The sequence below is a fragment of the Ichthyophthirius multifiliis genome (assembly GCF_000220395.1).
Source record: "Ichthyophthirius multifiliis unplaced genomic scaffold scaff_1120509249688, whole genome shotgun sequence".
In the NCBI taxonomy this organism is placed as follows: Eukaryota; Ciliophora; class Oligohymenophorea; order Hymenostomatida; genus Ichthyophthirius; species Ichthyophthirius multifiliis.
Genome location: NW_004087457.1, coordinates 2501 through 16900, shown reverse-complemented (window position 1 = coordinate 16900; position 14400 = coordinate 2501). Strand labels below are relative to the sequence as shown.

Here is a 14400-nt window from a genome sequence, read left to right as displayed (position 1 = left end):
TAATAATATATATATATATATTATATATATATATATATATATATATATATATATATTATTACCTTTATTTTAATTAAAATATAAAATTCTATTTTTTAATAATACTCCCTATTTTTAAATTAAATAGTTAAAATTTAATTAAATATAGTTTTTTAAATAATATTACTAACTATTATAAATTAAAAAAATTCTAAAAAAAATACTATTTTTTTTTGTTTAATTACATTCTTTTTTTATATTAATTTTTATAAATTAAAACTAAAAATTATATTTTATTTAATAGAACATCCTATTTTAAATAATAAAATTATATATTCAAAGATTTCTATTTTTTTATTATATATTTACCAACTATTTTTTTTAAAAAAAGATCATTAAATTTTAAATAAAAATGAAATATTTTATTTAATATTACTTTCTATAATATTTAAAAAAACAATAAATTTAAATAATTTTCTTTTTTTTATAAAATTACTCCCTATTTTAAAAAAATTGATAGATTTAAAATAAAATTAGTTTCATTTTATTTTAAATTACATCCTATTTTAATCAATAAATTAATTAATTTAAAACTAAAATAATTTTTTAATTAATATTACAAACTGTTTATATTGAAATAAATTTATATAAATTAAAATATAAATGTTATTTAACAAACTATTTTACATTAAAATTTATAAATTTAAAATAAAAATGATATTTTATTTATTATTTACTCCCTATTTTAATTAAAAATTGATATATATAAACTAAAAAAAAAAATTTATATAATATTACAATCTATTATTTAATATAAAATGTAAAAAAGATAATGTAAATATTCTATTTTATTTTATATTACTGACTATTTTTAAAGAAAAAAAAATATTAAACTAAAATGCTACTTTTATTAATATTACTATCTATTTTTAATAAAAATTTATAAATTTAAAATAAAAACTACATTAGAATAATATTACTAACTATTATAAATTAAAACGAGTTAAATGCAAATTTTAATTAATATTACAAACTTTTTATTAATTATATAAATATATATTCGAATTTTTTTTTAAAAAAAAATATATATTTATTCAATTTACTCCCTATTATTAATAAAATTTATATAAACATTAACTAATAATTCTATTATTTATATTACAATCTTTTTTTTAATTAATAAGTTAACAAACTTTAACTAAAATCTATTTTATTTATTATTACTTACTATTTTTAATATAAAATTTATCATAATTGCTATTTTATTTAATAAAACATTCTATTTTAGATATAAAATATATAATTTAAACTAAAGTTTTTTTTTTATTATATATTACTTTCTATTTATAATAAATATTCGATAAATTTAAACAAAAAATGTTATTTTTTTATTATTACTTGCTATTTAAATTAAAAGAATATAGAAATAAAATCTAAAAATGATAATATATTTTTAATACTCCCTATTTTTAATAAAATATTATAAATTTAATGTAAAATGTTTGAATTTATTTAATATTACTAACTAATTTAAAAAAATAATTTTTTTTTTAAAAAAAAAAAATCTTTATTATGTATGTTTACTTGCTAATTTTAAAGAATATATTTTATATAAATAATAATTATTATTATAATTATATAACTTTCTATTTTTTATATTTTTTAAACTTTTTTATTATTTTAATACACACTATTTTTATTTTTAATATTTATTTTAAATTAATATTTTTTTATTTTTTTTACATTATAAACCTACAATATAATTAATTTTATTATTTTTTAAACATTATTTATTACTCTCTATTAAAATTTAATTATTATTTTTAATTATTGATTAAAAAGATTTTTTTTTATATAATGTTAATTTTACACACTATTATTTTTAATTTAATTATCATTTTTAATAATTATTTTTAATGTTTACCTACTATTATTTTATTGTAATTTTTTATATAAAATATTTTTTATTTTATTTTATAATACTAACTATAAAATATTTCATTATTTTATTATAATGCTTAATTTTTTTATTACACACTATTTTAGTAATAAAAAATTATATATATTTTTTTTTATTTACAATCTTTTTTTTTGTCTTTATAGATTTTTATTTTTAAATAATTTATTACGTCCTTATTTTTATTTAAAAATATAAATAAGTAAATTAATATTTTTTTTATAAAATATACTGTCTTAATTTATTAATTTTTGATTTAATAAAAAAATTTAAAATCAATTTTTTTATTTTACATACTATATAATTATTTTTATTATTTTTTTATGTTTAAAATAATTTTGTACTTACTTTTTTTATATAAAAAATTAATTATATTTACAAAATATTTTTTTTTTTTATGGATTACACACTGAAATTCAAAAATAATTAAATTATAATATACAATATTCTTTACATCCTTTATTTTTTTAATAATATTTTATCATTTTGAAATAAAAATAATTTAATACCTAAAATAAATAATAAAATATTTTAAAAAATACAAAACTAAATTATCAATATGGTTTACGCACTATTTTAAATAAAAAATAATAATATTTATAATATATATTATTCATTTTATTTTAAGTTATTTTATTATTTAATTTTATATTGTTTCTTTATAATTGTGCTCTTTTTAACTTAATATTTTATATAAAATAATACTCTGCTTTGAACCTAATAAAGCTAAGTACATAAAATAAGTAGTAACAACTAAATGTAAATCTAAAAGATAAGATATACAAATGATAAAAATATTATTTTTACCTTCGACATAACTAATAAATATTTTATTTTATTTTATTTTATTTTTTATGATATAAATTATTACAATAATTTTGTATTAATATTAAAATTAACTTTTTTTTAGAAATTAAAATATATTATATATTTAAGACATTTAAATATATTTTTTTGTTAATAAATATATTTATATATCATATATAATATTAAAATATTTATTAAATACAGAATATAAAAATTAAGTAAATAATTTTAAATAAATTATAAATAAGTTATTAATTTAATTATAAGATAATTTTGTAAATTTATTTTCTGCATGACATAAAATTTCAAGTAAAAAAATAAGAAATATTATATAATAGTAAGACTATATTAAAATAAAAAGTAGTAATTTGTATAAGAATTAAACATAATTATTAAAAAAGGCCTAAAAAATCTAAGAATTGTTAAATATATTATCATCGAATAATATATAAAAAAATATTTACTAAGGGTTATTTGCGTACTTTATTAATTAAAGAAGATATAAATAATAAGATATTATATTGAAAATCCCAAATTTAAAAGTATTCATTCATTTTCGTCTAAATAATTATAAAACCTTTATAGAAATAATTTTTGATTTCTTTTAAAAATTTATTTATAAGATATTTGTCTTTTTAAATTTCTTTATTAAAGTACTTATTTTGCGAATACTTATATATGAACATCCTATTATATGTATCCTGAAAAAATTTAGGAAACTAAATATAAAGAAAAACTTTAATTTGGTAAACTGGTTGTCTATATATAAAATCGCTTCTTTAAACCACATTTTAAACCAAAAATCAGCCAGTTGGGTTTAAAAATAAAATAGAGAGTTTTTGAAAAAAATAACTTTTTTAAAATAGCCAATACATATGGAACAATAGAGAATTAGAGTAAATGCATAAAAGACATTCTTATATAAAAATATAAATGAAAAATGAAAGGAATAAGTATATATATAAAAGAAAAAGAAATAAAAAAATACAAGAAATAAATAATAAAGAAAAATATTACAAATTACAATATATTATTTTTTTTCAAAAAAAAATCAACTATTATATATAGAAATATTAAAATTAAATAAGATATATAAAAAAAATAAAATTTTTAATATGTAATTATTTTTTAGCAAAATAATTTAAATTATATAAAAAAAAAAATATTATATTTATATTAATTATATAAAAACCTTTTTATATAAAAAATTTATAAAAATGGTATTTTTTATGTTATAAGAAAATATAAAAAATAAAATAATTTATTGTAAATAAAAATAAAATTATAAATATTTGTAAATATATATAATAATATTTAAATTTAATATAATTTTTAGATTAAAAAATTTAAATATATAATATATATTTTTTTTAAAATCATTTGACTATGTAATATATAATAATTATATATTTATGAAAATTATATTTAATATGAAATTTCTATTATATTAAAAAGATTTTATATAAAATTAACTTTGCTTAATAAAATAATTTTTATTTTTAAATAATTTAATTTATTTATATTGTATTTTTTTTTATATTTATAAGAGAACTTATATTTAAGATTAAAATAAAATAATATATATTCTTAAAAATAAAATAACAAAATATTTTTATTTTATATTTTCATTTGAATAAAGTGATATGTAATAATTATTATAATAAAAATATAAAATTAAAAAAGAAAAAATAGCATAATATAATATTAATATATTATATTGAAATATAAATTTAAATTTACTAAGAATAAGTATTAATTTAATTTAAAAAGAAAGTTATTATAATTTCTTAAAAATTATTATATACTTTCATCTTAAATATAAAAAAAATTATATAAAAATAAAAATTATTTTAAAAATTAAAAAATATAAGAGTAATAACATTATATATTATATAAACTTTTATATACATATAGTATATAATATAAAAATTTATAATTATTATTATAGAAATATTTTATTACTAAATAAATAAATATAATAAAAAATGCAAAATAATATATTAAGGTTTGAAATTTTAATTAATATTAATATATAAAAAAATAAATATATTTATATGAATAATAATATAAAAATATGTATAAAATATAATCAAAATTAATATTAAAAAATATAAATATATATATATTTAAATATATATATATTTATTTATATTTATATTATATTTATATTTATATTTATATTTTTATAATTTATTTAATATAATAATTTATTATTATTTTTTTTTACCATAAATTTTAATTTTTTATTTTAAAGTATCTTCTTCTTTTTTTTTTTTTTTTAATTTTTTAAAAATCTTATTTATTTCTTTTGAGCCATAATTTATTTACATTTAAGATTTTTTTTTTATTTTATTTTTAATATTGATATATATTTATTTTTAAACATTTTTTTAAGCTTATCATATATTATTTATTTTTATATAATAAGCGCTATTAAATTACGAATTTTTATTATATGTAGATGTTTAATTGCTATTTTTAATATACCTCATTTAAAACTTTATATATTTTTTTCGAATATAATTTACCTATTTTTTTTTTAAAATATTGTTTATATGCAATTATAATTAATCATACATATCCTTCTTATTTTCTTTTTTTTCTTTAAAATCTGTCGATATATCTATCTATATTAATTTAAAGTTTACAAAATTTCATATATATACTATTTGACATTTTAATTTGTGATAATATTTACTTATTTTAGTTTTTAGAATTATATATTGCTTACATTTATAGATTTAAAATAAACTATGTCATATTTTATTAAAAAGAAAGCGGAATATAGTTTTTGTTGGAAAAAATAAATTAATTTTTTATTTTTTTTAATTTTTTGTATTTATTTTAAAGTTTTTTTGGACTAAACTAATATTTAACCTTTAAAGATTAAAATTTTAATCATATATTTAATAAAATGTAAAACTTAAAAAATAAAAATTATTAAAAAAACACATTATTTATATTATTAAATGATTTATATTCAAATTCATTTTGATATAAAGAAAATTTTATAACTGTTTTGTCTGATATTGCAAATTAGAATTTCATTCTTTATTGATTGAATAATTTATAAGGTTTTCAATAGTGTTATGTATATTTTAAATTACAATTTTATTCTTGTTAAAAATTAAAATTAATAAAAAAACATATATGTTTATTTATTAATTTAAAATAAAGGTAAATACTTTAAAATAGGAATGATAGGACAAGTTATATTATTATAAAAATAAAATAAAAAACAAACAAATATGATGTTATAATGAAATTTAATTATAATACAAAAAATAAAGAAAAAAAAATAAATGATGATAAAGAAATAAGTAATTATGTAAATAATAAAGATTATTAGTTATAATAAAGATTTACTAAAAAAAAATTATAATAATTATTGTAGAAGATATTCATATTATATAGGAATAAAACCATATAAAAATATATAGAAAAAATAAATATATAATTTAAATATAATTTTATATTTATATATATATATATATATATATATATATATAAATACATATATTTATTTTTTTATATATATATATATTTTTTTATATTTCTATATAATTAGAAATCGACAATCATTCTAGATATTTAAATTAATTTCATAACAGTTTTTAGTTTGCTACAAATATGTGTAAGTTAAAAGAAACGGTCTTAATATATTTTTTTTAATAATTAAATACATTATTAAAGAATGTACATTGTTTTTGTAATAATCATTTTTTTAAAAAAAAAATAACATTTTTAAATATTTTATTGTATATTTAAAAATTCATAAAAATATTAGTATAATGAATGATATTTAGTATTTTTTACAATTGTTACATTGAAAATGTAATATTCATATAGTTTAATAATTTAAATTAAATTAAAGAAACAATTTAAAATGTATTAAAAAAAATAAAATATATTATAAAATAGTTAAATATAAAAGAAGATTAAAAGTTTTAATATAAAAAATTCAGATAAGAATTTTTCTGAGAAAAAAAAATTGGAAAAAATAAAACTAACTTTTTTTAAAAAAATGTAATTAGAAAAAATGTAAAATAAATAAAATAAAACTAAATAAATAAAATCATAATAAAATAACTATATAAATTATTAGAAAGAATAGCTAAATAAATAGAAAAATTTTAGATTATAAAAGAAAATATTTATTTAAGAATATAAAAAAAATTATAAAATATAAAAATTTTAATAAAAATAATAATTTTATATTTGAAAGTATTATGTATTAAATGATCTATTAACTTAATACAAATTAAAAAATTATTACTTGTAAAGATATTATTATTATCAATATTTGAACAAAAAAACTAAACCAGTTTGAATAAAAGAAAAGAGAATAAATAATAGCATTATTATTATTAAACAAAAATAATATAAATTCAAATTAATTAAAAAAAAATAATAATAATAAATTGTGTATTAAAAAATATATATTATTTACAAATATATTAAAAATCATAAATGTTTTAAAAAACAAAATTATAATTATTATTTAATATATATATTATTAACATTTAATTATTTTAAAAAATGATTTTTGTGTTATATATTTTTTGGTTTTGATATAATAATATAATAATATTTTCCAAATAAATAAATAGATTAATTTAATAATAATAATTAATACATTTAAACATATATAAAAATATATATAAATATATTTATATTATATTTAATTCTATGGTTTTTATATATAAAAATAAATATGTTAATAATATATATATAATATAAATTTATAAGTTTTTATATAATTTAATAATTTAAAAAATTCAAATAAATAAATTTAAAAATAAAATTTAAAATCTAAATTATAAATTATAAATTAAAAAACCTATATTTAAATTTTGTCTTTTGAAGTATTTTTTATAAAGAAATTATAATAAAATAGTATATATTTTTTAATCATATTTACAGTTAATAAAGTTAAAAAAAAAAAATTATTATAAATAATATATTTTTAAATTAAAAAAATACATTTATAATAAAAAAAAAATGTAAATAATATTAAAAATAAGAGATTAATAAAAAAATAGTCAAATTTAAAATATATAAAAATGATATAAAAAAATATAAAAAATTAAATTAAGAATATAATAAAAGATAGAAAATCGTTTTATAAATAATTTATTTATTTCTTTATTTTTTTATTATTTTTTATTTTTATTTATTTTCTATTCATTATCTAAAATTAAATAAATTTTATTATGTTTGATTTTTATTATACCTTAATTTTATATTATTTTGTAAATGATTATTCTTTTATTTTTTATAATCATAAATATTTTAATATATATATTAAAAAAAAATATTTTTATAAAAAAAAAAAAAGCTATAATTTTTTATTTTCTTTTGTTCTTTTCTAAAAATAATTTTCACATAGACATAAAATTCTTCTTGTAATATATAACCTAATTATGATGTTAAAAGTCTTTAAGTTTGCAAATCTTTAAATGTTGTAGTAATTTCTAAATCTGCTAATGTAACTATGGATTAAATTTCTACAATTATTGATAATTCAGATAATTGTATAAAAGGATGCGAAATAAATATAAAAAAAAAAATAGATGATTAAAGAACAGCTTTTTAATATCAACTATTTTTTATATATTCAAACTATTTTAAAAAAAAAGTTAAAAAAGGTTTTTTATATAATTAAATAAGCAACTTTAGTTTTAGTAATAAATTAAATACTCTTTAATTTTATTATAATGTTTTTATTGAAAATTAACATGTTGTTTTTACATTATAAAATCATCATGATTCTTTTATATTAGGAATATAAGAAATATACTTAACTATATATTTTTGTAAAATAAATTGCGAAATTTGCACTACAACTGATGATTGTAGCTAATGTTTTAAGCCATATATTTTATATAATGGTAATTGTATAAAATGTATAGATAATTGTTCAGATTGTAATAACGAAACATAATGTATAACATGTTAAGCAGGCTTTATTTTAGATAAAATCACAAAAAAATGTATAATAGGTGAATTAGGTTGCTAAAAATTTAAAGATGAAAATTGTATTTCTTGTGCATATCCTTAATATTTTAATATTAATAGTGGAAAATGTTTAAATAATAAAGATATAATTTCAAAAGCTTAATTTAGTGATAATTTTGAAGAAATAAAAATTACTCTTGGAGAGTTAAAAGAATCATTATAATTTAAACTAAATATACTCGATCCAAGTCTTTTAAGTATAGCCTAATAAAATCAATTTACTTTAAAATTATGTTAAGAATTTTTAATTTTAGATAAACTTTAAGGAGATATTTCTTGTTCTTTGTGTGATAATGTAATAACAATAAAATTAGATCCTTTGAAGTGTACAATAAATAAAGGAGATCTAATAGTAATGTAACCTAAAAAATTATAAATAATCTACGATACAGATAAATCTACAAAATATTTAACATAAATTTCAAAATAATTAGAATACAGTTCAAATCCATTAAAGGCTGAGGCAAAAATAGTTTTTACAGAAAAAATATATAGTTACTAAGAAGGAAAAATTTAAATTACTGAAATTAAAAATGTAGGAAAAAAACCATTTAAAAAAATCACATGGTCTTTATAATCATGCTCAATGTTAACCAAAGATAAAATAGTTTAATTTAATAATGAAATTATTTAAGGATAATAAAATAATATTATTTTAAAGTTATAGCCTTTTACGTTATTAGATGGGGCTGAATATTAATTTAATGTTATTGCCGTTTCATAGTTTGAATAAGAATATAATACTAATGCAATTATAAATGTTTATCCTAACTATAAAATTTGGTTTGAAGTATAATATGAATCAAATTTAATTTATAGATATTAAGAAGTTAATATAGAGTTGAGTTTTGCAACTAGAAAGTATACATAAGGTATAGGCTTTCATGATAAATTAGATGACACATATGAAATTCAAATTGAACAAGAGGACCATTTGGATTAGGATTTGGAAATAAAATAATCAATAAAAACTAAAGAAAATATTCATTTGTTCTCTATCAAACCTTTTAAAGTGAATGTTAATACTGATTATAAGATCAAAATCAAAGTCACATCATAAAATTTTAAAATTCCTAGTAAAGAAAAAACATTAACTTTTAAAGTGAAATAAAGTGATTTAATTGTTTAAATTTAAGGAGGAAGTAGGATTTAACCTTTTTCTAAACCTACTCATATTGAAGGTTTTATAAATGATAGGGATTTAAGTGAATAAGAAAGAGAAATAGCAATAAAAAACAATTTCGGAACAACAATATAATGGAGTTGCAAAAATTTAAGTGATAGTGATAAGGATAATTAATGTAAAGATTATAAGGGTAATGTTATTCCTTTTAAATAGAATACTTAAATTACAATTGAAAAAAAAGTTCTAAATCCTTATTAATTTTATAAATTTATTTTCGAAGCCATAAAGGGAGCAACAGTTTATTCTTATAATGTGCTAATCTAAGTAGTTGATTATGATATTCCTCCTTTAAAGGTTGATTTATCCGTTAAAAATTTAATGAATAGATTAAATATGAATGAATAAATTTATATTACATTATAATATGATGGAACTAGCTTAAATATAGATAATATTTTTTTTAGTGGAGTTTTTTTATATTAAAATGAAGCATAAAAAACAGTAAAGTTTGCTTTTAATTAAGCTAGACTTTAAATTTGGAATTATTTTGTTAATTTTTTATCTGAAAGTGAGAATTAATTATAATTAAGACTTTCAGTTTACGATCCATTGTTTATAATGCCTGCTTTATTAACTTATAATTTATTTGTAAATATTGGTCCCCAGAATTGTTAAATCGTAGATAATGTGAATAATTTTGAAGGAGAAAGTTTAAAAACAAAATTTAATTTTGTTATTAATAATTGTGCAGATAAAGATCTTCCTCTTTCTTATTCTTTTTATTTTTACGATAATCAAGATACATATTAAAAAGAAATTTTAAATGGATTGTAAACTTAAAGATAATTATTAATAGAAAATATAGAAACAAATAGTTTTGAAGCTATATTGCCTCATGGAGCAGGGTTATTAATGTGTAAAATATAAGATTCTTATGGGGGAATAAGGAATATAACTTAAACAATTAATATTAAATAAAGTTAAGAAAATTAAGATTAATATGTTGTATTTTTAAGTTAAGTAATAGATGTACAAATAAAAAAAATATAATAATTTAAAACAAGAAGTAACTTTTCTAAATACTATTTTGTATGATATTGTACATCATAAAGAATTTCAAAGTTTGAAAAAAAATGAAAAAATTTAAGGCATATAAAAATATATTTTGAATGAATTATTAAATTATTAAAAATAATTTTAGATATTTACTGGTTATAAACTGTAAATATAGGAGTCTATAAAGATTATTTTTGAAAATTTCGTAGATGTCATTACACATACATCATCATATGATGATATTGAAAATTATATTAGTTATGTGATGTAATAATTAGATAGTTAAAAAGAAATCCTTTAAAGTATAAAAGCTGAAAATACTGATTAATATGAAAAATATCTTTTAGCATAATAATGCGTATTATAATAAACATAAATAATTAACTATATTTAATAAATTTAAAGAAATAAATTTACAGAAGAACAAAATATTATTTTAGATAAGAAATATTAAGAAATTATTAAATATATTTCTAAAATATTAAATTATAATGTTATCCCAAATGAAGACTCGATTTCTTATGAAAAAGTTTTAATTTCTTAATAAACAACTTTTAAATAATTAATTTAAAATTACTTATCTAATGTAAATGAATTTTATGAAGAAAGGCTATTATTAGAAAATGAATAAAACAAAGATAAAATTTATAATGTATAGTTTAGGGAGTATCCTCCTAATGTAGTAAAATATGACTACTAGTTTCCTTATTAAGAAAAATAAGAATATAAAATTTATGATAAATCTATTACTTATAATGAAGTTGATAAAGATAATAAATAAACAAAAGAATAATAATATCCTACTAAATTTAATAATAAATTTAATTTAAGTTAACCTATTAAAAATTCCAGCAATTTCTAGTGCATATCATATGTGGAAAATAAATGGACAAACAAACATTGTTAAAAATATTTAGAGGAAAACAATGATAAAGATGTCAAGTAAATTTCCTGTATATGTAAATCTTAAGGTAAATAAACTCTTGTAAACGATTTAAAAGGAATATTTACTGAAAATGAAAATTTATTAAATATTTTTTCTGAAAAAGGAATATAAAACATATAAAATTTACATAATTGGTATGAATATTCTTCTATTTGGATTTCTGCTGGACTACTTATAGTTTATATTTTTTTATATTTTAAATTAAAATAATTAGATAAATTAGAAAATGATAATTTTAAGTAAAGTTCGATAAAAAAAAATTAATTAACTGATTTTTTGTTTTCTTAAGAATAAAACTAAAAACATTAAAACTAACAATCATTTAAAATAATAAAATTGCAACAAATATAAGAATAAAGTAATAATAATTTTATTTATATTTTTTAAAAATTTTAAAATGTAAAAAAAGAATTAATAAATGACGAATAAGTTTGTCCAAATAAATAGTTTTCCCTTGTTAATAAATATTAATCATATTTTAAATATAATAAAAATATAAATTAAAATAATGATTTTGTTTTTAATGTTTAAAATGTCGAAAATGCGGAAAATGTGGAAAATGTGGAAAATGTGGAAAATGTGGAAAATGAATAAGAACATTACTAATAATAAAATGAATAAGAACAAGAATAATAATAAATTGAACAAGAAATATACTAAGAATAAGCAATTGACTAATAATAAAATGAATAAAAATAAAATATATAATAAATTAACTTAAAATAAAATTAATGTAAACTTAATTCAAAATAATCTAGTTTAGAATTTAAATTCGAGTAAGCATTTGATAAATAAAGTGACATTCTTTAAAAAAATAGAGTTACAAGAAAAAAACTTTTTTTAAGCAAAATGCGAATTTCTTAAAGAAATAAATTATAATTATGTTAATAAATTGAAAAAAAAGAAAGTTATTATTAAAATGATGAAAAATTTAATAGTAATTGCTATGGAACGTTAAAAAATATAATGAAATAAAATATATAAATATATCCTACATAAGTTAAACTTGAAAGCATTAAAAATATAGAAATGGGTAATTATTTTTTTATTATATTTATAGAAAAATAAAAATATTATAATATAAAAGGAAATAATGATTTAAATATAATTGATAATGATTTTCTTATTAAAAATTAAGCTAATTTATATTGTTTATTGAATAATATTAAATAAAATAGATTTTCTTTTTTATTAAGAATGCATGGAATGTTAGAAATGTTTACTTTATTTGATTAAAATTTAAGCCGAGTCACAAGATTAAGTCTTTATTATTTTAAATTATTATTTTCAATGGTTGTGAATTGTGTTTTTACCTTAGATTACACTATTCATTAGAAAATATTTCTTAACTTTTCATTAGCTATAGTGTCAAATATTATTAATAAATTAATAGGTATGACATTTTAATCTGAAAAAAAAATTATCAAAATATTTGGACTATTTTTTTTAATTGGTATTATTTCGTTTTTATATTATTCTTTATTAGTATCTATTTCTTAAAGTAATTCTTAAGAATCTAATTAGTGGTTATTATTTTATACATTAGGTATTTTTTTTGATGTATTTATAATTGGTTTAAGCTTATCAACAATAAGATATTTAATTTTTATAATGTCTTTATAAATTACAAATTACAGAAGGTATACTAGACTTGTAAGAACATTATTCAAAGCATTAAAATTGGAAATTTATTTAATGTAAAGCTTTTAGATCAAATATTTTGATTGACAATTATAAATATATTTGTTATTAAAAATAAGTATAGACTATAATATTTTATTTATTATTTTGATAAAAAAATATTAATTTTTTAAAAAAATGTTTAGATTAGGAAATAATTTCTATTTTTTATTTTTGTATATTTTTTTTTTTATAAATAAAAAAATAAATGTATATATCTAAATATTTTTAGATTAAATTATAAAATAAAATTTATATCATAAAATATTATATATATATTTAAATTAAATTATATTATAAAAATTAAATATATTTATATATATATATATATATATATATATATATATATATATTATTATATTAATAAATAAAAAAATATTTTTTTTTGTAATAAAATATATATTTTTTTTTATATCTTTTTTTATTTTTGATACTAAAATTGGTGAGTTTTTGTTTTTTTATTTTGATAATTTTTAATATTTCATATCGGATTTTTATATTTGTTAAGTATTTAATTCCTATAAGATTTTTTTAAACTTTCTTGTGTCTTTTCTTTGTTACAGACATTTCTGATTTATATGATATTTTATTTGTACTAACTTTAGACTTTTCAAAAAATGTATATGTTTTTTCATGATATTTAGCTATATTGAATTTTTAACCTTTGTCTTTAGTCTAGTGACGGTTTTACTTAGTTATATTTTTTTATTGCGCTTTAAAATACTATTAAGAGGGAAAATAATAATTTAATTATTAAATAATAAAAAACAAATACTTATAAATTTATCTTATATAATAATTTAATTAATTAATAATATATAATATATATTA

General features: G+C 13.4%; 1 protein-coding gene across 1 annotated transcript, besides 29 other annotated features; it reads right to left on the bottom strand. All coding sequences in view use genetic code 6, as the record gives it.

Annotated features, from left to right (window-relative positions):
- Positions 1-5: 5 nt before the first annotated feature.
- Positions 6-56: a microsatellite.
- A 745-nt stretch (positions 57-801) lies between these two features.
- Positions 802-912: a microsatellite.
- Positions 913-1676: 764 nt separating this feature from the next.
- Positions 1677-1726: a microsatellite.
- A 131-nt stretch (positions 1727-1857) lies between these two features.
- Positions 1858-1890: a microsatellite.
- An 872-nt stretch (positions 1891-2762) lies between these two features.
- Positions 2763-2788: a microsatellite.
- Positions 2789-2962: 174 nt separating this feature from the next.
- Positions 2963-3018: a microsatellite.
- A 1547-nt stretch (positions 3019-4565) lies between these two features.
- Positions 4566-4609: a microsatellite.
- Positions 4567-4612: a microsatellite.
- A 246-nt stretch (positions 4613-4858) lies between these two features.
- Positions 4859-4926: a microsatellite.
- Positions 4859-4940: a microsatellite.
- Positions 4875-4937: a microsatellite.
- Positions 4941-5551: 611 nt separating the features above from the next.
- Positions 5552-5591: a microsatellite.
- A 623-nt stretch (positions 5592-6214) lies between these two features.
- Positions 6215-6287: a microsatellite.
- Positions 6265-6306: a microsatellite.
- Positions 6307-6785: 479 nt separating this feature from the next.
- Positions 6786-6832: a microsatellite.
- Positions 6786-6842: a microsatellite.
- A 79-nt stretch (positions 6843-6921) lies between these two features.
- Positions 6922-6958: a microsatellite.
- Positions 6959-7691: 733 nt separating this feature from the next.
- Positions 7692-7743: a microsatellite.
- Positions 7744-7874: 131 nt separating this feature from the next.
- Positions 7875-7922: a microsatellite.
- Positions 7876-7928: a microsatellite.
- A 404-nt stretch (positions 7929-8332) lies between these two features.
- Positions 8333-8372: a microsatellite.
- A 1160-nt stretch (positions 8373-9532) lies between these two features.
- Positions 9533-10885, bottom strand: IMG5_023710 (hypothetical protein; the record flags this gene model as incomplete). The annotated part of the gene is made up of 1 exon (XM_004039363.1): positions 9533-10885. A coding segment is annotated over one exon (1074 nt), but the record flags the coding sequence as incomplete, so codon positions are not given.
- A 1526-nt stretch (positions 10886-12411) lies between these two features.
- Positions 12412-12470: a microsatellite.
- Positions 12419-12478: a microsatellite.
- Positions 12473-12555: a microsatellite.
- Positions 12497-12540: a microsatellite.
- A 1115-nt stretch (positions 12556-13670) lies between the features above and the next one.
- Positions 13671-13709: a microsatellite.
- Positions 13710-13801: 92 nt separating this feature from the next.
- Positions 13802-13883: a microsatellite.
- Positions 13877-13930: a microsatellite.
- A 5-nt stretch (positions 13931-13935) lies between these two features.
- Positions 13936-13980: a microsatellite.
- Positions 13981-14400: the final 420 nt, after the last annotated feature.